Genomic DNA, 24,771 nt, shown 5'->3' on the forward strand with positions numbered 1-24,771 from the left:
TCTCACCGTTGTATATCTTAAAAGGAATATATGCACAGACTTAAAACTTTGTACAGTAAGAAAATGGTGGCGCGTCACTCACATTTAGTTATGAGAGACGGTAAAAGCATACATAAGTAGGCATTTTTTATATTTTTTATATATATAAAAGCGACTATTTGTCCATATTAACTATGTTTTCTCAGTTGTAGTATTAAGAAGCACGTTTTCACAGTAAGACAGACCTCGTGTTTTAAAAGGACACATATCATTTTGTGGTTTTCAGTGTTAAAAAGTTAAAAAGCCGTACCATTTCTGAAAAGAACTATTCCAAAATCATCATATAAGGGGCACTGTCATAAAACACGCCCTTATCTTCAATAAATCCATTACAGTTAAAACAAACTCTACCCTCAACATTTATAGTTCTATATCTGCCCCGTTTCTATACTTAAAAGGCCAAACGGTAATTCCGGGGCATAAATGTGTTGACATAACTTTCACTACAATAACAATCTTTAAGAGATCTGTAAGTACGGCGCTTACTTCTAATAATCATATCATCTTTAGATAAATGTTCTTTCCAATTTTTAGCATAGTTCTTCATTAGGGAATCTTTGTACAAATTTGTACAAATACATTTAAACAAGTGTTGGTATATAAAGTATGCTACATGTTTAGGTCTGCCAGTTTTGATGAAAAACGGTAGTTCCATTTTTAACGATTAGCAGCAAGCCTTTCCGACCATAAGAAAACATGTTTATTTAAAAACTCAGTCATATGTCTAAAACGACACCAGTTTCTAACTTTGTATGTTTATGTTTATAATCAGTCTTCATTATTATTAGTTATTATTTTCTTTGACTGGTGTTTGCCCACTTGAACATTTTATGGCTACATTACCTGTAGTATCTGTTACGTAGATACATACAGCCTGTTTGATTTACTGTTAGTATTCAAACAATTCACCAGACATAGGAGTGTTGGATCTGTTAGGGATTTCAGGTTTGAATTGAACACCAGCAACACATGCGTTTCGTAAAGGAGAACAATTTGAATGGGGTGGTCATGATAAATTGTTTGATTCTGGGTCGTACTTTGGACGTTTCTCATAATATCAATCACTGAAATGACAGTTTCAGACTTAATTCTCTTTAATCGGAGTATTAGTGTTGTGTTAAACAATACACGTACAAACATTACGTAGGTTAACGTCGAGATCTTTTACATGTCAACTTATTTATTTGAGAAACACCTCGTTTCGGAGTATATTCTTACTTCTTTAGGTGAATGAAAATATACAAACATGTGCATTGGTTGGGAAAAGCATGCTTTCAGTTATTTGAAATTGTAAACTATATACTTCAGGTAAGATTGCTACTATCTTTTCTGATTGGACTGATATGGATACAGAACAGCATGTGGAACAGCATTTATAGTTATTAACTATAGTGAGTGAGTGAGTGAGTTTAGTTTTACGCCTCACTCAGCAATATTCCAGCTATATGGCGGCGGTCTGTAAATAATCGAGTCTGGACCAGATAATCCAGTGATCAACAACATGAGCATCGATCTACGCAATTGGGAACCGATGACGTGTGTCAACCAAGCCAGCGAGCCTGACCACCCGATCCCATTAGTCGCCTCTTACGACAAGCATGGGTTACTGAAGATTCATTCTAACCCGGACCTTCACTGGTCGTTATTAACTATAAAACAAGTTCACGTTTTACTTTGTTTATAAACAAACTGACGTGTCCCATGTATTTATTTAATGTTATGTCAATGACGCAGTTCTAATTGATATGATACCCTCATATATATTTTTCATAGTAATGAGTTTGTGAGTTTAGTTAAATGATTGGTCCTTTATTACAGGGAGTGTGGGGTAATTGCCACTTGTATTTAAGGGCGACGAGGAAGATGCACATTAAACAGGCATACACAACAAGCACCACTGTAGCAAAGATGCACATTCCAATGTTATGTTTATTTACGGGTAATAGAAATTTCTGGACAGTAATGAGTTCCCGCATGAAATACCCATATCAGTCTTCACAAATTTCAATGTAATCAACTGAGACAACAATAAATGCATATACATTTACTGTTCTGCACGTCCCACATATACAATCAATTGCATGCACAGTAAGCCGATCTGATACAAAAATACCTTGTCTCAACTGTGTGTTATACATCCTTGGACATTTACCATGTATCATAGTATACTTGCAGCCAGGGTGTTTCTTACTGTGATATTGTTTCGGTGAGATCTAGAAACGAGGTCTTACCAAATACCTGGGTAAGCATGACAAGAGCAGACCACAAGTTTACGTTCAGCCAATTAGTAAGTGTTGGTGCTGGTGACATTTCCAGCTGCCAAAGTCTTCCCAGATGAATAAAGGAGAAGCGTACCCCGTGTGACAATATATGTAAGCATGTCATTTTATGAAATTTACGTAGGAAGCAGAATAATCCAAAATGATTGCTTCGTTGCAGGTTCCTCTAGGGAACAAACCCTAGAAACAATGGCGTGGCTCTTGACCACGGTGTTGTTTTTCTGCATCACTGGGACTCTCACTGGTAGGACATTTTATGAGGGGTTTTGATGTGCTGTCATTATTATAAACTGTACATGGGACTATGTTCAAAGTTGTGCTTGACATATCATGGAGGTAAAGCTTCATCGTCTAACTTTAACTACTACTACACATTAGGAGGAACTGACCAATGTCAGCCACGTACGGGAGAAACATTCATTTCTGTTTTCATTTCATAAAATTGATGGAGATATCCCTGCATCATAAAAACGTGATATATTTTTCTTTTTTCATTATACCTTCAGATGCCGAGTGTCACTGTAACACTGCTGCTGCCTGTGCCGTGTTCCCCTCTACCCCTTGTAGCCAGGTCGGTGATCCAGACGGATGTCAGCAAGGATGGTTCGGTTCCTACTGTCAGAAACGTGAGTCGAGGACATTTGCATTTTGTTTATCAATGCGCAAGATGATCGAACTCATTCTGGCTGAATTAAGCAATTTTAATCACAGTAAAAATCAATCTCCTCCTTGTATCAGTAGTATTTCCCAAGTTTGTTCCCACATATACAAACACATCAAATAATCACAAGCATCGTGAATATCCCATATTACCCTCAGACAGACACGAAACCTTTGAACGCAAACAAAATGCCGATCGAGTGTTGGACATTTCCATTTGGTTGATCGATGTGCAATATGATCGAACTCGGTCAGATTTGTATCAAACAATTTCATTTATTCAATAAATCAATGTAAAACATCGGAGTCCGTTTGTAGTGTACCTAGAGACACAAACACACTAAATAATGACAAATCATCCTGGTGTGTCACATATTAATTTCAGATAGACATGGAACATTGGAACGCAGAGTAATTACTGATCGAGCCTGGTCGATAGACCAATCAGTCCTAATTAGTGATGGTAGTTGTCCCAATTCTCGCAGTGCAATATCCGTATGTCCAATTTCTGGCGGTGGCTTATAACACCTCCCTGATTACGTCATCCGGAGACTTCCTGTTTGGGGATAACACCGACCGTCGATATGACCCAAGTGTGGTTCTCTATATAGAGTGTTTGGCTACATACTATGTCCACGTAACTGAGTAAGTGAGTTGCAATAATTGTGCGTTGCAGTGACTAAATCGCATCCATACTGCAAAGAGTTAAAAAATTGTATTTCAGTGACTGTTGACAAAGAAAGTAAAACATTAGGTTTAGTATCACAGTTTATGATAACAAATACGAATTCAAAATTAAAACAAATATGTTTTTCTGAATATTATTAATATTTTGCATGAATAATAGTTCGGCTCTAGACGACAACCAACCAAAGCGAGGCCAAGTTTCTGGGGAGCAAGGGGACTTTCCTGCTTCCTTTTATAATTCCCCTGCCTAAAAACATGAAACATGATGCTATAGAAATGACAGTATTGAAGGCTCTATGTAAAATGTAAGATGGAAACACGTTGTGAAAAAAAGTGACAAGACATACACATGTATTTTACGTCATTAGTTCAAAATTAACACAAGATAAAATATCATGTATGGATTTGTATTGGTGTAGTTATTTGAGGTGCTTTCACAGTTCTGAAAAAAGCAAAGATGCCAGCTGGTAACGAGATCCAATTCACATGGAGGCATGACAGGTCAAATATGTTCTGTGTGTTTGAATGTTAATAATACTCTACTTCTTAAACGAGGTTCCTGAGAGGCATTTAGAAGTTGGTGTTCAAGTTGACAAATGTTGCTCTGGGATGGTCTATTTCAGCTGGGAGATCGGCATGGCCTCTGAGCAACATTTGTCAACCTCAACGGCTACCCCAAACATCTAGTAGAAACAACTATAGTCTCAACTCTCCAGCAGCAACAATATGACCTCCCTACTAAACCTGGACCTTCTACTATCAGAATCAACACACCCTATTATGGCCAGATCAGTCACCACATCAGCCGTCTCATAAAGAAACATCGGTTCCCAATTGCACAGATCGATGCTCATGCTGTTGATCACTGGATTGTCTGGTCCAGACTCGATTATTAACAGACCGCCGCCATATAGCTTGAATATTGCTGAGTGCGGCGTAAAACTAAACTCACTCACTCACTCATAAAGAAAACTACCAACGTCCATGTAACATTCCTCTCTGATAACACCCTGAAAACCATCCTGAAAGCCAATGGACGAGTTTCCTCTGCTAAGACCTCAAATAGACCCAGGGGATGCATATATAAACTGCACTGTGATTGTGAATCTTACTAATTTTTTTCTTTCTAAATTACCTTTTCTGTACTATCACATGCATGCATTTTGATTACACTTGATGACCTATAATAGTCTGTGATGAGGAAACATCATGGTATTGTTCATTTTCTTTTTCCATTCATACGCACCCTGCTATTTTAATTCTCAGTTCACTTGATTATTTAACATTTGCACGTTTGTTTAACGACGGTAATGTGTAAAACAGTGGTTACAAACCTGAATTTAAATGTCTCAGTATTAACATTATTTTAGCTTCCTTTACAAGTCGTTTTGTATTTATACGAATCGGGGGTCCGTTTCCCAAGAAAACGTGCGATATACATGTATTCGTATGATCGAGACTCTCCACTATGTACGCGAAGAAAGAAATGACAGCGGTGTCTGTATTATATTTTGACATGCTGCTTGACATCTGTGATACGTTTGCTTATTATGAAGGATTTCTAAGGGTCACATATGTTGAGTCAAATACCCAACATATTAAGAAACAACCTTTACGGCCATACATTAAGTGTTAGCACACAATGAACCTAACGTTCTTATTTCCACCATTGTCACATGTTTATGGTATTATACATGGATTCACTTTCTTCAGGAAATATTGCTGTCGGAAGACGTGCCACACAGAGCACAACGTTCATTGAATACAGTTACAGGACAGGGTATAAATATGAACAACACGAGGCCAGGCGCGGCGTGGATGGCAGAGCTACAACCGACTTCTATAGCAAACTATTCACTTGTACACATACGGCCACAGGAGATCAACACCCAACTTGGACTGTTCATCTGAACAACTCTAACACAGACAAGATACAACACATTAAGCTGTATCTACGTAAGGGCCGTGAGTATGGGTGGAAAATGTATATTTTAGTTTAGTTTTCAATTATAAATAGCATTGTGCTCAACTACTCATTATTCTGTGTGACTAAACCATCATTAAATTATCATGTATTGTTGATGTATTTCTTGTAATGCTTAATAACTGGTTCGTGCGGATGTGTTGTTATCATGGCTACTCGGGGTCCTCAGTAAACACTTGTTTGTCCTTTTAGACATGTCGCCAATCTATCTACTGCTTTATCAAATGAGACATCTGACATCAAAGAATGCACAATTTCACTTTGAAATGCAGACCTATTTAGAAACAAGGGCATGAAGATAAATGTTGGTGGACAGCTGTGCTTCCAGTGGTCAATGGACACATACCCACCTGCTATAGCTGATGTCAAATGTCAACAAGCACTGATAGGAAACAACCTCACTATACAGACAAGCGACTATCTCGCGTTGTGCGAGGTGCAGATATTTGGTAGGTTAACATACACCTATGAACATGTTAACATGTGAGCACAAGATAAACTCACTTATTTGACAAGACGGCTGCTTAGTGTAAGGTACAAGTCTCAAGTTAACTCTGACAATTATTTTGACAATTTGCCGAGAGAAGTGATGAAAAAGCGATAATTCATATCCTCGATCAGCATCAGGCTGCGCTCATGGATTTTTACCTGAAGCTGGGCAAATGTATTGGTCTCATTGACATGATTACAGATAACAACTCTCGTTATGAAACAGTAGATGTAATACATACTATGCCTTTGATAGTAGATTTTCTTCCTGTTTTCTTTTAATGACGGTGTTACTTTTGTACTGTTCAAAGGGAATTCTCTTCCCAATTTTGATCATCTATTGCTATCTATTGTTATCACTATTCAGTTTGCAGTGACGGCTGGTTTGGTGAGGACTGTGACAAACAGTGTCACTGTTCACAAAACACAGAAGTATGTGACAAGATCACTGGACAGTGTCTGAGTGGATGTGCTCCAGGATATATGGGGACTGATTGCCAAACAGGTGCAGCCTGAGCTTCACATAGATTGCATTCCGTAATATTGACATCGTTAGTTGTGAAAGCAACATAATGTGGAGGTGAATCCACCGAAACATGAGTCAGTTGAGGAAATATGTTGGCTGTGACAAACTAGTAAATAAGTCAGGGGTCTGAAACCCTCGCTAAAAAGCACCCGTGAAGATCCCGGTTAGAACTGGTCTTCAGCAACTCATGCTTGTGGTCAGAGGCGACTAACGGGATCGGGTGGTCAGGCTCGCTGACTTGGTTGACACATGTTATCGTATCCGAATTGCGTAGATCGATGTTCGATTATTTACAGACCGCCGCCATAAAGCTGGAATAATGTTGAGTGTGACGTAAAACTAAACTAAAAGGACGGAAGTCAGGAACGTGCGTCATATACATGTATTTACTGCTATTATCTTTAACATTAATGTTCCCCTTTAAATGTATAGAGTGCAACGTGTAAACTGTGTCAGTCAATATATATTAAGCGGGTAGAATGTAAATCATTACATGTCTTGGAAAGCATCGAAAACATTAAGACATCGTCAATACATTTGGTTTGTGTATAACATGTGCCTTCTTCGTTAATCCCGATGATGTCTCAGGAACATTTGTATATCATATTATCATAAACAGCAATGCTACATAAGGTTTATGTAACCCGTGCGTCAAATGTCTGATTTAGTTGAACAACTGATTCGTTTACTTCATGTGCAGCGTGTCCAGATGGTTACTACGGAAATTGCACCTCCAAGTGTGGAAACTGCCTCAACGCCGCTGATTGTAACAAGGCTACAGGCATCTGTCCTGGAGGTTGTGCAGCAGGATGGCAAGCTGACATCTGTCTTCAACGTGAGTACATTTCATTTTTATTTTCCCAAATTGGCTAATGCTCCCTTGTATCAACTAATGTTTACATATTATTGGTTGTACGTGAAGGTATCTGTCCAAGGAAAAGATCAATGTCATAAACCCAAATCTGTACTTAGTTAATGTTCCTGTGATGGTTTGAACTTCGAATTCGCCCTGACTATGGCGGTGGGGGAGCCTAGTAGTTAAGCGTTCGCTCGTCACGCCGAGAACCCGGGTTCGATTCCCCACATGGGTACAATGTGTGAAGCCCATTTCTGGGGTCCCCCGCTGTGATATTGATGGAATATTGCAAAAAGCGGTGTAAAACTAAACTCACTCACTCTTATCATAATGATATATGGTCAGTATGTCAAGATGTATGGTAATGTATGAACTATGGACTCTCAGTATGCACACTGTGTTTGTAGTCATGTGTGTCACAAGTCAACAGGAATGTGCATTAGAGGATGTGAAGAAGGATGGGTGAACGATACCTTTGTTGAACGTCACTGTATACAATGTAACATACGTTATATTTGGGATTACACTTTCTTAGGAAAGTACGGATTAAAGTACTTTTGTTGGGTTGATCCCCATCCGGGATTCGAACCCACACGATCAGAGTCTGGCACCATATCTCCAGCAGACAAAGCCAGCAGCCTTACCCGCTCAGCCACCGCGAGTTCTGTTACATCTGATTACTTTCTAAATGGCATTGTGTAATCATTCAATGTACAGAGTACAGTGCCGTTCATGTACACAATTCCATAATATATAAATATACTTATGCCTTTCATGATAGAATAATGGTATAACTTTCTTTGTTTCTAAATGAATATAAATAACTGCACTGTTTGTAATTTTTTACCTTTTGGTATCTACATGTGGTCAACATCCCGTGACTTGATGTTTCTAATGTTCTCAATTCCATCTTGTCAGTTGCGAATAAGAGTGATTTTTTCACCAAAGTAACTGAAACACTTTGTCTATATTCACAGCATGTACAGATGGCTACTATGGTCCGAAGTGTGGCTTCCAGTGTGGCAACTGTGTGGATGGTGATGTTTGCATCAAGACAAATGGAACATGTCCTGGAGGATGTGCAGCGGGGTGGATTAATGACACGTGTAAACAAAGTAAGGCACCCCTGTATATTGTATGAGGTGAAAATGGAAACATGCAGGGGACAGACAATATCCACTATCAAGTTCTGCAAAGTGTTTCGTTTAGAGGTGAAAGGCTAAATTATGTCTTACCTTTTGTACTATTTAAATACTCGTGAACTTAACAATTGCAATGAAAACAGCCTCTAACGGGGACGGTAATATGATGTTCTTACTGACATTAGTATACCTACCTGAACAGGTCAAGTATGTGGCATCTCAAAGAACATTCCATTTGTCATTGTTTGTTTGCGCATGCGCTCACATATCTATGGGCATTTATTCTAAGTATTTGTGTTATATCTGTTTTCTCACGTCATCTAACGGTTGGTTACTCAAAGTTCAGTCTGTGCATGAATTTAACTTCAACGTTGACGGGTATCGTTTATAACACAGATATAAACTTACGTATAATCTAACACAAATAATCACAAGTAAATGAGTCTTGGTAATGCCATGCTGGTTATTTCAGTGTGTGAAGACGGGAGGTACGGCAGCGGTTGTATGTCAGAATGTGGTCACTGCAGGAACGGCACAGTATGTGACAAAACTAACGGAACCTGCGGGAGTGGATGTGATGGAGGGTATTCAGATGCCCGTTGTGAGCGTAAGTATGTACATATGTGTCTGAACTTGGAACGGAGTGAGTGAGTGAGTTAAAGAATTTGGAAAGGAAAAGATGTCCAGATACACAGGGAATATATTACCTCTCGTTACAATCATAATCATTTTGTATCAATATCTGGAAACCCTAAAATACCGGTTGCAGGATTACTATCGAAACGGTAATGGTCGCCTATATCGCAATGTTGTTCGTATGCTATGTTGACCTTGTAAGTGTTAGATATATATGACACAAAATGTAATCCATTTACATTTGTACGTACACATACCTACATTGTCAAAACATAGAACACAATCACGATTTACTAACCAAGGCTTATAATAAATTACATTGATTATTTTGTTTCTCAAATCGTTAAAAACAAAGTAAGCTATTGAAAATAAAGTTGTAAATAGTGTTTGGTGCTGACTAATGAATAACTTATTTAAAAGAATGTTGACCATTCAAGTAACTGCAGTATAACAAATGACTTGTTAAGGCCTGTCAGTTACTGATGATAAAGAAGACTCTATGGCTGGAATAATTGGAGGGACAGTTGCAGCTCTGTTGGCCATCGCCATCGTCATAATCGTCGTCGTTATCATCTTCAGGCGGAGGTATGAGCACTTTTACAGGTCGTGCCTTTACATTAATCTCTTGTGAGCCTGGATGGTGTTTCCATAAGTATCACATCATATTGTCAATGTTTATATGAAATCTTTGACATCTCGACCTAAAGGTCATTTCAGCGCGGTAGATGTATCAATTGCGTTCTTTTCTCTTCTATTAAAGGAAGGAACCAAAACATGACAACGAGAGACTGCAGTCCACGAAAGATATGACTAACTTAAAAATCAGAACTGGTAAGATTGGAGTGTTGTTAACCAATTAAATTGCTGATAATGACCCGTATCCTAGGTGAATTTATTCGTATAACCCACGCATATTGGAAGTAAAATACTAATTAAATGAGTACACGTATAAAAATAAGTAATTTTCCTTCACACTTTGATTTCCAACATCCAATGGTTAGTCCACTGAACTCCTCGTGTTATCTCAAGTTTACACGACAGCGGTAATTTGCTAACTTGTGTTCCGTAAACGAATATTGTGTAACCACCATACATATGCAGTACAAATACGGGAATGCCTTTATTTTATAAACTTTGGAGATATGTGGTTTGGTATGGCATGACCAATGGCAAATGGCATTCTTTTGTTTGTTTGGAGTGCATAAATGGATTCATGAACTGTGAGAGAAGAAGGTAGTTTCAAAACATCGGGAACGTTTTCAGAAAAGGCAACCAGAAAGAATCCCAGTTCAACACCGCCGACAAAGGACGATGAGGACGAAGATGCAACCCTAGGTGTTGAAACTGAAGTGGACGTAGTTAACGACGCTTCCGCCACCTACTACAACTTTGTACCGCCTCACATGACGCTGGGCACTCTGCAACAGTGTATAATTGAAAAGAAAACTAAGGCTACTTTTCCAACAGAATTTCAGGTTTGTTAAAACTAAATACAGCATCCTGTTTGTACATTCCACTTGGGTTTTGAAAACGATTTGAACAACTTAGCGCTTAAAGGGTATCGTCATGTGGAAATCACGGATGCCCAAGGACTATCATGCAAGCAACTATTTGTTGCTATAGCTGGAAGAAAATAACTCACAAATTGTATTGCATAATCTGCTATAATTGCTCTTTTTATGCAGAGTGGGTTATCCCTTGCTTGCCATTTATACCAAAAACAATGTGTCACACAATGATTAAATACAGATATTGCCCACACGAGAATATCTATGTCACGTATATCACATATACATGCATGTCCATGACGCACATGACTAAGCTCCGCTATATTAAGGATATCTATGTAGCGTATATCACAAATACATGCATATACAGACAAACTTTATGGACAAACAACTTCTTTATTCGGTAGATACAGATTCTTGTATCGTTGTCAAGCAAGTATGAGTTAGGTAGATAACAGGTGACTATATGTACAGTAAATAATTAACTAAAACAACAAGGACGTGAATTGGGATGTACAGTAACAATGTGATGACACGGGATTACAAGTAGAACCCAGTGACAAGGGATAAAAGTAAAAAGTACGGGTGTTTGTACAAGTAATACAACCAGTTAAGGTTGGTTGATGAGTTCATCGTACGCAGAGGGGATGAAGTAACCTTGGTCTCTATTGATCAGGGGTCGGTGTCGTTTGATGCGGATGGCTTCGGTTAATTTTCGTTTGGTGAAGTCAGATTGCTTGGCTGCCAGTATTGTGTACTCTGTCCAGTTGATTTGATGACTGGGGTTGTTCTGTATATGTTCAGAGATAGCTGATTTCTACCCGACTTGTTTGTAGACACCTGATGTTCTTTTACTCTGGTGTTGATTGGTCGTGATGTTTCACCAATATATGATTGTCCACAGTTGCAGTCTATTTTGTAAATCACACCCTTGGGGATTAATTTATCGTTGTTGGTGTGATTGCGCCTGCAGTAGGTTGTTGAGAGTACGGGGAGTCGAGAATGTGGTGTCAATATCCACTTGTTGCTTCAGGAGCCTGCAGTAGGTTGTTGAGAGTACGGGGAGTCGAGAATGTGGTGTCTATATCCACTTGTTGCTTCAGGAGCCTGCAGTAGGTTGTTTAGAGTACGGGGAGTCGAGAATGTGGTGTCTATATCCACTTGTTGCTTCAGGAGCCTGCTGATCTGGTGTGAAGTCTTGCCAATGTAGGGTATGGATACTTTTATAGGTGCTGGTTCTGGCCTAGGGTGTTTGGTTGATAGTGTGATGGTGGATAAGATAGTCCTGTTGGCTAACTGGGGTGAATAGTCATTGGGATCAATAAACGCCTCTTTAAGATGGTTTAGTTCTTGTTGAAGATTTGTAGAGCAGAGGTTTTTACATGCATGTCCATGAAGCACGTAAACGCGCTCGTCTATACTGCGACACAACATTGAGTGAGATGAGAAGCTAAGGAACATGTACATGAATTTGCAAGACTGACAAAATAGCCCTCAGGAGACATCTAAATACCCTGTACGACTTCCAATATGCTTAATGCGAAAACAGGATCACAAATGATCATTGACTAAAATTACCACGGCTTATGAGCAGTGAGTGTATGTGTTTACAGCCTTGTGCTTAACCTACCACGTGTCTTATAGGCCATCCCATATGGAGCGAGACACCCACATACCGTCGGCAAGCAGCCTGAAAACAAGAAGAAGAACCGTTTCCTTGCTCTTTATGCGTGTAAGCTGATAACTGCAGATGAGATTATAGCAAATTTAGGAATACTGGTAATATGTGACAAGTGTATATAAATATATGTGCAGTGAGTTTAACATTAATAAATGTTAAACGAAGAACATTTGACATCAAAACATACGTAGGTGTGTATGCGCTTTTGAGGGTATTGTAGTAATAACAACTAGATATCAAGACTACTTCAAAGTAACTAGATATCACTCCAAATATACAAACTGATTGTTGTGTTCTCCAGATGATGAATCGAGGGTAGTGTTGGCAGATGGGGAGGACTACATCAATGCCAATTACATCTATGTAAGTAAACAGACAGCAAAGACGAAGAATAACCAATCTCTGGTATTTTCATTAAACGTAAAAGACAAAATCGTGATGAACTTTAGGGGTCACTGAAAAAAACAATGTCTCGAAAATGGTGCAACAGTCTCACCAAACTAATACAAGACTGGGACAATATCATGGTGATTCGTTAAGTCCAGAAAACAATAAACATCTAAAACTACTTGTAACTCTGTAACGTAATTCACGAGCCTCTCACGATGTTACATGGAGGCAGAGGTTCATGTGATGTATTCAGTATATGCAGACAAAGTGTAGACGCATTTTATGTTTTCAGGGTTATGATGATACTCAAAAGTACATAGCCACACAAGGTACGTTAGATGTATTAACCTGTTGTACAATACGTGTGTGCAGTAATGGATGCCTTGCCTTGTATTAAGTAGTGCTGGCTTGCTTTGCATATGCTAGAAATAGAATAGATTTGGCTTGCCTTGTATTAAGTACAAATGACCTTCTTATACCTAAACAAAATATACTGACACCACAGGACCCAAGCCGGATACAGTCACTGACTTCTGGCGGATGGTGTGGCAGGAGGACGTAACACAGATAGTCATGCTGACGAGGCTGATGGAGTTGAACAAGGTAGGATGTGTTCCATGGTTCCTTTGACTATTTGGTGAATTATCTACATGTCTGTCCACTGATGATTTGTGTCAACATATCTAGGAACCCTGAAGTTGGTGATTTCTCCTAAAGCAAACTATGAATTAATCCAGTTATTGGGGTTTTCTGTGATTTGGGTTTTTTTAATTCTAGAAAAAAAGTGCGAAATATTGGCCTGATGCGACAAAGACCGAAACGTACGGAAACATTCGGGTTAATAACAAGGATATTACAACAAGAGCTGATTACACAATCTCTACTTTCTTGGTGCAATGCTCTGTAAGTGTATGCAATTTTGCGATGACATTATATTTTAGATTATTCTCATCTCATTAACTGTTGTAACTTTAAACAAAACGTACGTTATTACAATTAAGGCAATTAAACTACAACAGCAATTCTTCTGAAGGAACACCTTTGATGGATATGTCGGATGTCGCATGTCTATTGCAGTAAAAAAGTGTTCCCCTTCATCATACAAGCTTCTAAATGCCACTTAAGGAAGAGAAACAATTCTTCTTGGTCTCAAGGCTCATTTTAGAAAATGTAAAAATGTATGTAAATGTTTCCCTCAGGTTTAATATATCTTAATCAGTACAAAATACAACGTTCTCGTGTTTACTTTGTACAGTTTTGAGGTATTCCGCCTGAATAATAAGTTGATTAACTTTGGTTAATTAATTTTATTGAACGATGGATTTGTTCATTTGAAGTCTGCTCTACACAGGGTGTCGAGAAAACTGTGACGCACTGCCACTTCACGTCTTGGCCTGACCATGGTGTTCCTTCTGCTCCTGCCCTCGTCAACTTCTGGAGACTGGTGAAACAGGGGGATATGGGCTGGGGACCCATGGTGGTGCACTGCAGGTAATTTAAAAACATCTCACAGAGATAGGCACACAGGTGTGTGTCAGAGGTGTGTGTGTGGGGGGGGGGGGGGTGTCACTGTGGTGAAACATAATGCTGATTGTTTGGTAAGTTGACACTTGACTGAATGTTAAAAATATGTTGACACAGATATACACTCACACACCTGTGTTATAAGACGCGTTGCAAAGATCTGCAGTCAATGCTAAAGATAAAACTATGAAATATTTATTTGTTGGCATGCTTACATATGTCTTCTGTAAATGGAATTGATTTCATGTATTTGTCGGTACATTAATAGTCTTCTTAGCTAGTTAATGTTATGTTAAGATCATATTTAGCAGCCTTCTGAATGGTTATTATTTACGACTTACTTACTATGGGGAGAATGTCCCCAAGTGTGTCAGGTACTTCATCGGCTAAACATAGATGGCATGAGATTAGCATGACCTGTACTGTTTACGTATACTCATGTTTCCAGTAAGTATTCTTTTATCTTGCAAGCGCTGGAGTAGGAAGAACAGGAGCGTTCATTGCCCTGGACTACCTGATGGATGAAGCTGAGGGTGACAACAGGGTCAACGTCTACATGTGTGTTGGCAAAATGAGACTATACAGGATGAACATGGTCCAGACGGAGGTATGTTCATGATGTATCAATATCAGCGCAAATACATCATAAACCCTGCTAGTGAATTATACGCAGTGAAGCGGGAAATAAAATGACACCCAGACCCGTTTAATGCTAAACATGGATTAATACAAACGTTCGGGCGTTCAGGCGTTCTGTTAGGTTTTGTAGAGTGAAGGAGTCATGCGAGTAATAGATGAGCTGCTATTACCTTACCGCTTGAGTTACCGCTTGAGACGGCGAGATTGCATTTCCCGATGCCACACATGACATTGTGAATCTCTGAGATTTATTTTGATAGGTACTGCATCCTCTATAACTACAAATAAACACTTCGTTTCAGTTATCCTTCATTTATAAATGATCTATCTGCAGGTCGTATGAAGATACCGTTCCAATGATTCTATGATGCGGAAATATACTATATTATACTCTGATCAACATATTCACGCAACATACTGACGTTCATCACTTAGGAGTGTGTCGAACTTACCCACTATTGCCAATATATTGACATGAACCATATACATGTATACATAGTAATGACTGTTTATTCTTTCTGTTCAGAGTCAGTACGAGTTTGTCCATGATGTCGTCCTCGAAGCACTCCACAGTCGGGGAACACTCTACACTTTGCCAGACTTCGACAAAACATTCGGCCTCGGAGAATCCTTCACCACCCAACAGCAGGCCATGCTGAAAAAGGAATTCAAGGTATTTCAGTTTAAGTTAAATTAGGTCGACAAGAGTCCCCGCTGCAAAATTATTCTAAGTATTGAAGTCCGTGACTGCCACGTAGTAGATACAATTCTAGGTATTCCAACAGCAAGATAAAGTCCTTGTCGAAAACAGCAGGTCATGCTGTTGATGCAAGTATTTCCACAAGGTCAACAGCAGGACATGCGGAAGAAACAGTTCAAAGTGTATTTCAACAGCTGGATCAAGTCGTTTTTTGCTCACTGAGGTACTACATGTTTCCTTTATTTCAGTTACTTAGAGAGCTATCATCTAACCTTACAGAAGAGGCAACATCACATGCACTGCTTCCAGAGAACTCGGACAAAAATAGGAGCTTGGATATTCTTCCCGGTACAAACAGTTTGTCCGAAGTCAAAGTATCAACTTGTCTTTTATTCATGAGTACCATGTAACGAGTAAGATGAACACAGTCGTAAACGAAATGTAATGGAATGGTTTATTTTCTACATACGAAAGATGTGACAAAATAAATGATCCATTGAAACGTTCTAGTTCAGATGAAGCACATTATGCGTGTGCAATGCACATGATGCTCAGATAATGGCACTATCTCTCATCAGATTATACTACGATGTGTTTCGTTAAATACAAAATACCAACAACAATTCATTGTCATAATTATAACATATGCCGTGACGAATAAATAATAACATGATCTGTTTAAGGAAATAATTCAAGGCCGTATCTGTGTACACCTGTCCAGAAGCGAAATGACTACATCAACGGAGTTTTTCTACCAGTGAGTCGATTATAACCTTCAAGCTACGGGTGAGGTGTTGTGAAACTGGGTTTAACGTCGTGCTTGAGAATATTTCGCTCATATGACGATGTGCATGCGAGTGTATGTTTATGTACGGCTGCTTGTACTAGCCCAGATTTAAGTTGGTTTTATAGTGCTAGCTCACTGAGATACCATGCCGCATGAGATACCATGAATACCCCACTCAGACACATTATACTGACTCCGAGCCGACCAGTCCTTGTTGTCCCCATTAATGCCGAGCGCCAGGCAGGGACCAACAAGTACCATATTTTAACATCTTTTGGTATGACGCGGTAGAGGATCAAACCCGCGACCTTCCGCTCTCCAGGCGGACGCCCTAACCATTTCACCACGGAGGCGGTTTCAAGCTACGGAACAAAGACAGATCTAAAGTAGTGTCGGAAATAGAAAAAAAACTGTATTTTCTCATTTATCTCTACAATTTATGTAGTTGATATGTGCAAGTGTGAATATAACTAAGTTCGGCCTAACTACAGTCTCAGTGGTAGGGACATAGGAAACGTAGAAAAAGGACTTTTCTGAGGAGAGATTAGTGCAGAAATGAGCAATGCGATTTTTTTCTATGTCCAAAACGATCTATTTGGAACAGACCATGGCTTTATGCAAATTAGTGTGCGACGATATTGTATTACAAAGGACACTTCTTAAATGCCAAATTTGAAATTGGACGTAGCTTCATTATAAACGATTGCTGGCGTAAAAAATAATAACTTTCATGCTGAAACTGTTAAGGATATAGCTTCCATGGAGTCTCACTGTCACTATAAAAAGAAACAGATAGGAGGGTTCGTCTCAAAAGCAAAACCTGGAGGGGCGTTGCAGACGATCGTTGGTGTCGGGCTAGGGGATAGAGTATCAGCTAAGATAAGATAATCCTTTAAGGCAATCAATAGGTGAGACATAGTCAGCACACATGAAAAAGCACAAATTATCTTTGAGATGCCCCCTTGTGCCTGTAGGCAGCACATGCATTTCATGCCTGGAGAGTCGACGGTCCGTCGTCATACCTGGCTGAGCGACCTTATTGCCATCTATAGTCTATTGTTTTCAGCAGCTATTCGTAATTTTTTTTTAAGTTTTGCCCGATTTTACGAGTAAACATGCTTTTCAGGATATCCTATTACGCATCCCACTGAACGCCAAGTTAGCCCGAAGTGGGTTATTTCGACATATGCTATTTGCAGTTGTGTAAATCTAAGGGATACAGAGTTTTTTTCTATTTCCGACAGTACTTTAGTGACTGTATTCTAAAACCGTTTTTAAAAATACGGTTTTGCACGCGATCTTTACACATATATGTGAAGGGATGTTTTGTGAGGTTACTTCCAAGTAACATAATTACTTAGGCACAGCATCCAAACGACGATCCGAAAATAACTGAGTTTACTCCAATCTCTTAGAGACGGAGGACATTGTCAATCCCTTGATACCAGTAGCGATAGTGTTATTTTTGTTTCAGACAACTCTGCATCTGTCAAGCCTGATCGTCACCCAGACCCCGCTACCAGACACTGTGGTGGACTTCTGGAGACTTGTGTATGACCATGACTGTTTCACCATCGTCTGTCTGGATGACGCACAGGTAAATATTTGGTGCAATATCTTAGTTTATTATCAAGGTAACAGTCTTACACATTTTTTGCATCGTGTTGGCGGTTGGTGTCATTACTGCACTGGGAAATATTTCAATCCATTCAACGACCGTTTTCTCTGAAGACATTTACGTCACCAGACAAACGTTGTCTGATAATCACGTCGGTGCTTCTACAAAACAATATACATGACTTCAAGTCATCCCATAATCACGGTACATTGATTTTATTAATTCAGCAAGAAGAATGAAATCTTTAGCTTTGTTTTGTTAGAACTGGCACGATTTGACAGAGAGAAATGACGATGTGCTTTCATATCGAAATAACACTTTTTTGAATTTTGATTTATTGGACAAATAAAATTGATATATCCGAAAATGGGTAAATAGGTATTGTCTGATAACAAATATCCCATTGTCTCCTCTAGTTCGCATTTTTCTCTCAAATAGGCCACCTCATAGTTACCAATAACATACTATTAGAAACACAGTATGTCCAAATTCCAGATTGTTTTTTTATGCAGGAAACAACTGTTGTCAGATAATCAGGCCGGTGCTTCTACAAAACAATACACGTGACTTGTCATTCCATAATCACTCGGGAGATTGAAATGTGCGTTGATTTCATGAATTCAGAAAGAACAATTAAATCTTTAGCTTTGTTTTTTTACGACGATTTTTTCTCATACAGGCCACTTCATAGCATACTATTAGAACTAAACTATGTCCAAATTCCACATTGGGTTTTTTATGCAGGAATCAACTGGAATGTACCCTGAAGAAAACAAAGTGCTCAAACAGGGACCATTCAATGTTGTGCAAGTGGAAGCGGATTCAAACAGAGAATTCTACACGGAGAAGGAGTTGACGCTTGCACATGGCAAGGAGGTCTGTTAATACTCATCATGTAATGCACTATCAGAAAGTGATATCACCAATGACAGAGGGGTTGTTTTGAGGTTTTAGTCACGTTGTATCTGATACATCTCGTCCTTACTCTCAGCATCTGATACAGAAAAATGTTATGATCGGTCGTCAGAAGATAAATCAACTTAAGTTTGATTTTTTTTTTACATTTCGTTGACAGGTTTTCAAGCCATTGTGAAAATATTGTTGATTTTCATCATCGTGATGAAGGTATTTTCCTTCACTCATTTCATGCACTCTTCAAACTTTACTGCATTTTCTGATTTCATTCAATATAACATTCAATAACATAATTTCATGTAATGAAACAGAACAGCGAGAAGTCGATCAGTGTGTTTTGCCTCCAATCACTGGATATTCTGACCAACACTGAAGCCCTTCACGAGCTAGTCAGTAGAGTGGACAGGATCATCAGCTCTGCTGACCACAAGGTTCTGGTGCACTGCCAGTAAGTTTAATGTGTATGTTGTATATGGATTAAGCGACGTATAATTTACTCCATCGAGCCAGTTAGGACACTGATGTACAAATGTACCATTACTAGTCCACTAGGTACAATGATAACTTTCAGAGATATGTGCGTGACAACAGTATTTGTCTTGTGAGCGAAATCATAAGGTCAGTAAAATAGCTCAAAGATTTAACCTAGGCCACAACACATAACGTCATGATATTGGCGCTGGGGGTGCAAAATCAAAATGGGAAGACTAGAAAACAGAAAACTGGATTGCTTTAAGAGTCCAGAATATATTTCCCTTAGTGCAAGCAGGGAGACTCTATAAGGGGGAGTGGTCACTCCTCGGAAAGCTCCTAAGCTATGCCTCGGCCCGTCACGTGACCAGTGCAGCCAATATGGCGGCAGCGTAGTTTTTAAGATTGAGCCCGGTTTATTTCAACAGCTGATTACATACACTGAGTGTTGTGACAACTGAAAACCTACATGTAGAAGATAAGTTACCTATTCTGTCACTTCATTTTAAGTCAAATACTTGTTATAAGTGTCAGTATAAGTACAGTAGCTTTGTAGTAAAGTTTCAAGTGGGCATGTTGTAGCTCACTGGCTTCAATTCTCAGTACACAGCGAAGAAAGACTAAATTATATCGCTAAAAACTTCTTTCACATATTCGTTTAATTTTTAGAAGGGAAATATACCTTTAGTTAAAAGGTGTTTGCAAGTAATAGTGATATTTTTATAACTAAAAAAAATTGTTAGGGTGTATTTGAGGTGTGTGAAAAATATGACATATCGCCGATCTGCCATTGAAATACTACAGGGCGTTGTTTGAGTGTTTCTAGTTAGTGTTCAAAAACATCTTTCTCATACACCTTCAATTTTTATGAGGGGAATATACCATCAGGTGAAAGGTGTTTGCAAGTAATAGTAATAGTTTTATAATTTAAAAAAATTGTTAGTGTGTATTTGAGGTGTGTGAAAAATATGACATATCGCCGATCTGCCATTGAAATACTACAGGGCGTTGTTTGAGTGTTTCTAGTAAGTGTTCAAAAACATCTTTCTCATACACCTTCAATTTTATGAGGGAATATACCATCAGGTGAAAGGTGTTTGCAAGTAATAGTAATAGTTTTATAATTTTAAAAAAAAAAAAATTGTTAGTGTGTATTTGAGGTGTGTGAAAAATATGGCATATCGCCGATCTGCCATTGAAATACTACAGGGTGTTGTTTGAGTGTTTCTAGTTATTGTTCTAAAACATCTTTCACATACACCTTTAATTTTTATGAGGGGAATATACCATCAGGTGAAAGTTTTTTGCAAGTAATAGTGATAGTTTTAATTTTATTTTTTTTTAGTGTGTATTTGAGGTGTGTGAAAAATATGACATATCGCCGATCTGTTCTGATACGCCATTGGTGCTTGTGATGCTTGAATGTTATAGTTCTAAAACTTCTTTCTTTCTTGTTGATCTTAGTATTTGACAAAACTGGAAAGGTGTTTGCAAGGCTTTGTGATAGTTCTAAACTTTCTGTTCTTGAGGGGTCTGTGACAGTGTCAGTTAACATTCTGTCAATGCCCATGTCATTCCACAAATGCAATAAGATATCTGAATTAGTTACTAATGTAAAAAAATGTCTCAAAGTAATTTTTTTGAAAAAGGACAGCTGATGTTAACATGTGTTCTACCGATAGTTTTGCGTTCTTTAACATGTTTTGGGAGGGATGGCCGTGGTGTATCATTTATTCTTTCATTCATTCACATATGTTCTTTTTCTTTTGTTCTTTTTCTTAATTTCTTTCATTCATTCACATAAAATTCTTGCTCTTAATTCATTCATTCATTCATTGTAAAATTCCGACCTATACAATACACTGGCTGAAGTACTGTTAAACGCAGCCGAAGTTGCGCTGGGACCGAACCAAGTCACTGTGTGCGTTGGAGCATGACGAGGCACACGTTAATTAGTACAAATGGTAAAGAAAGCAAGCTAGTGACCTATCCCTGTTGTAGAGTATCCCTGGTGCAAGCTACATATGTGTACAGCCTATAACAATATTAAAAGGCGATAGGATAACTTGATATATACAGTGGACTCCCAGTGGACTTTTTTTACCGGTCCCCGAGTCCAATGCACAGTTTTTTTACTTGATATTGCTGAAACAAATTTAAAACTGTACTCACTAGTTCATTAAACGGTAGCATATGTCAACGGTAGCATACTGTCAGAAAATCGGAAAATATCAACAGTTTTCGATCTTGTCTCAAAACCATCCTCTTCAAACGAGCATTCGTTTAAGCGCACGTGAGCAGGACTCTGGATATGTAGAGCTATACAAATGTCTAATTTGATTTGATTTCATATTAGAATGAATAATATAAGAATTTGCCTCTTTTGTTTTCAAACGATGCCTTATGGCGACAGCCTTTTCAATACGTATCAACCATCATCCAACGGAGTGTTCTCATATGCTTTTTTCAATGTTTTCAATCCAGTGACGGCGCCGGAGCGAGTGGTGTGTTCTGTAGCGTCCTGAACATCATCACCAGGCTGAAGTTGGACAGAACAGTGGACATCTTTCTCACCATTCGGGAACTACAACGTGTACGACCCCAGTTCATACAGACCTTTGTGAGTAGCTACGTCATTTCTGACACGCTACTGTGAACTACTTAAATCGTGCGAGTGGTGTAACTTTGTAATTTGCAACCGTTCACATATCAAGGACAATAATAACCAAGACAGATATTACGTTCAACATCAAGTGATTTCACATTATCACGTAAATGTTATACATTGTGTCCTACTTCGGTTTGGTGTTTGGGTTTAAAGTGAACACTGTTTAGTTATTTTATTTCACAATTCTTTTGAATGGTGCACATCTGTTTCTGTGGCATAGAGTGGGAATATTGAACAATCATGCCGGAATAATTTATATAATGGACGCGCTGCAGTTGGCTATAAATAGCTGGGTGACACCAGAAACCTATGGTCTTCGGTTTGAATCCCGGTTCGTCCCAGTTATGTCTCTAGGTTTGTCAGCACCATGTCCATCCTGGGTTGACTTCAGACATTAGCCTCTCTCCTGCCACCAAGTGCAATACTGCTCTGAATTCCCCACCTTGGCCATTGCAAGCCACTGTTGCGTTGTCATAACGAGCAATGGCAATACGGTTTCAACACGTATTTCACAAAGGCATGTCTGTAACGTTTGAACAACTTTCATTGTTTCTGAATTGATTTTACTACTGGAACTATCAATTTACTAGTATCTTTGTCTGACTATCACTGTATATCATTTGCAGGATCAGTTCAAGCTGTGTTATAACATGGTGAAGGAATACAACCGTGCCTCCAATGTCTACGCCAATCTGTGATAAATGTGTAATAAAGGTTCTCCGTATACAGAGCAAAAGAACAACAACCTGTCTGAACCAGACAGAAGATGAACTTACCTTGTGTTATTAACTCTTTATTTCCTGTACATGCTGTGTCCATGTTAATGGTTAAGTATAGCACTGAAGAGATTATATGCACTTTTACCCAATACCCAACGTATAGTAAATATATTTTGATTTATCTCGCACCTTGTTAAGACCGCTCTGTATGTTAGTCCTATCATGTACCTTCTTCTTTATTCTAAGCAATAAATGTATACTAATTGTCAATTCAATAATAGTTCATAACATCGGCTTGAAAAACTGGACATAGCGTACTTTGATTGCATTGAAAGATGATTGTATCTATAAGCAGGGTGAGACGTCGTGATGGCGTCTTCCCGGAATGCCGGAACCGGCTTCATTGCTTTACATGATTAGAATGTCTTTTAATTGTCACATCTATTTTTCTTTCATTTTCCTTAGTATTACAGGCACCGCCCATTACTAACCCCTACATGTAAATTGTACATTCAAATTTTATACGACAACAACGGATTAGTTCAGCAACCGCAACATGCCGGCATTCCGGGAACAAACCGTCGTCATAGCGCCTGGTACCAATGGGACTCAGACAATGTATAGTAGAGTATGAGGAAACCTATAATGGAGCTATATATGTATGTAGCATAACACACAAATAATTTATCTTTTTGATCTGCACAGGAGACTCAGTCCACATCCCTTGTGCACGATACATTTGCCAGAAATGATCCAGGCAGGAGAAACTTGACTTTAGCCTTTGGAACAAGAGTGCCTTCATTCAATACCATTTTATAAAACTTTTTCGATTTGTTAATCTTCGTTTGTGCGTAACCATCCTCAATAGAACACCTTCTTGCCAAATTCTTGATAATGTACTTGTTAAATTACATGTAACTGTCTCATTTAAGGAATATACATCTCTTGATGTTCAGTAGAACGTGTGTTCACGTGTTCATGTGGCCATCTGTTTGAAAAGAAGCCTTACACTACATCACCTTCATCGCACAGTTAAACAAATGTACACTATATAACTAGTTAACCTAATGCATGTGTCAAGGATCACAACTACAATATCATCAAGTAGCTACAAATAAGGAACAACCTGTATGTTATGTAGAAATTAAAACCGTTTCGAAGAAAAATAAACAAGAGGTGTTCTACACGTTTTCTGTTTGTGATTGGTGTCCTTAATCTTTATCGGTAAACTGTTTGATATTAGTAATTTGGTCAATACCCCGAGGACGTGTTAGTAACTAAGTCAGCAAGTAGTCAGTATCTCACAGTCAGTTCGCTCATATACACAGAAGCCTCTGAAACCAGATAACACTGAATATGAATGATGCAGGCCAGACATAAGATGTTTATGCAGTGGTGAGGTTTTGTAACTTGACTGTGTCCATTAGTGGCGGGCCGATTAATTGAAATAATCGAAGATTGGTCGCAGGAACTAAACGACCAAGCAATCGAACATGTTTTCTCGTAATCGAACACAAACAATCTTGGAACACTTGTTTGCATTAACAATATTTTTCACAAGGCTGGTTTTGTCAGTGTCATTAAAGTTACATTTCATAAGCACTACAAGCTCGTTCCAAGTCATGATTGAATTTATCTTAAAGAATCTAGGAAATATGTGTTCCTAACATACTAATCATCATTTAAATATGCAAAATTTGCAAATGGACTTTACGCAATTTGCAAAAAAACAAATTACTACATGTTTTTTCTTTATTTTTGTGTGTGCATTAACAAAAATAACAGGAACATTTGATAAATGGCGCTAACCAATTATTTTCGATGACTGATCGGTTGTAATGGATCAATCATCA

The 24,771-nt window shown here is 38.6% G+C and overlaps 1 protein-coding gene across 11 annotated transcripts in view; it reads left to right on the forward strand.

The window, feature by feature from the left end:
* LOC124262321 (receptor-type tyrosine-protein phosphatase alpha-like) overlaps positions 1–24,104 on the forward strand; it is a 75,912-nt gene extending 51,808 nt beyond the window's left edge. For 3 of the 11 annotated variants that reach the window (XM_046696805.1, XM_046696807.1, XM_046696813.1), the window contains 19 exons: positions 9,135–9,269; positions 9,766–9,883; positions 10,059–10,129; positions 10,562–10,773; positions 12,451–12,538; positions 12,789–12,850; positions 13,170–13,206; positions 13,383–13,480; positions 13,655–13,780; positions 14,229–14,368; positions 14,873–15,008; positions 15,567–15,713; positions 15,989–16,088; positions 16,424–16,497; positions 18,002–18,124; positions 18,890–19,021; positions 19,372–19,508; positions 22,016–22,151; positions 22,826–24,104. In XM_046696805.1, the coding sequence (XP_046552761.1) occupies positions 9,135–9,269; positions 9,766–9,883; positions 10,059–10,129; positions 10,562–10,773; positions 12,451–12,538; positions 12,789–12,850; positions 13,170–13,206; positions 13,383–13,480; positions 13,655–13,780; positions 14,229–14,368; positions 14,873–15,008; positions 15,567–15,713; positions 15,989–16,088; positions 16,424–16,497; positions 18,002–18,124; positions 18,890–19,021; positions 19,372–19,508; positions 22,016–22,151; positions 22,826–22,897 (2,144 nt within the window). In that variant the 3' untranslated portion in view covers positions 22,898–24,104. Of the gene's footprint in view, positions 1–2,478; positions 2,563–2,824; positions 2,945–5,378; positions 5,631–5,921; positions 6,099–6,505; positions 6,644–7,364; positions 7,500–8,497; positions 8,636–9,134; positions 9,270–9,765; positions 9,884–10,058; positions 10,130–10,561; positions 10,774–12,450; positions 12,539–12,788; positions 12,851–13,169; positions 13,207–13,382; positions 13,481–13,654; positions 13,781–14,228; positions 14,369–14,872; positions 15,009–15,566; positions 15,714–15,988; positions 16,089–16,423; positions 16,498–18,001; positions 18,125–18,889; positions 19,022–19,371; positions 19,509–22,015; positions 22,152–22,825 lie in introns of those variants that run through there. The other 8 variants (XM_046696809.1, XM_046696810.1, XM_046696808.1 and 5 more) reach the window with 8 other exon arrangements.
* Positions 24,105–24,771: the final 667 nt, after the last annotated feature.

The sequence above is a fragment of the Haliotis rubra genome, unplaced genomic scaffold (genome assembly GCF_003918875.1).
Source record: "Haliotis rubra isolate DU_JTF1 unplaced genomic scaffold, ASM391887v1 Scf830, whole genome shotgun sequence".
NCBI classification, from domain to species: Eukaryota; Metazoa; Mollusca; class Gastropoda; order Lepetellida; family Haliotidae; genus Haliotis; species Haliotis rubra.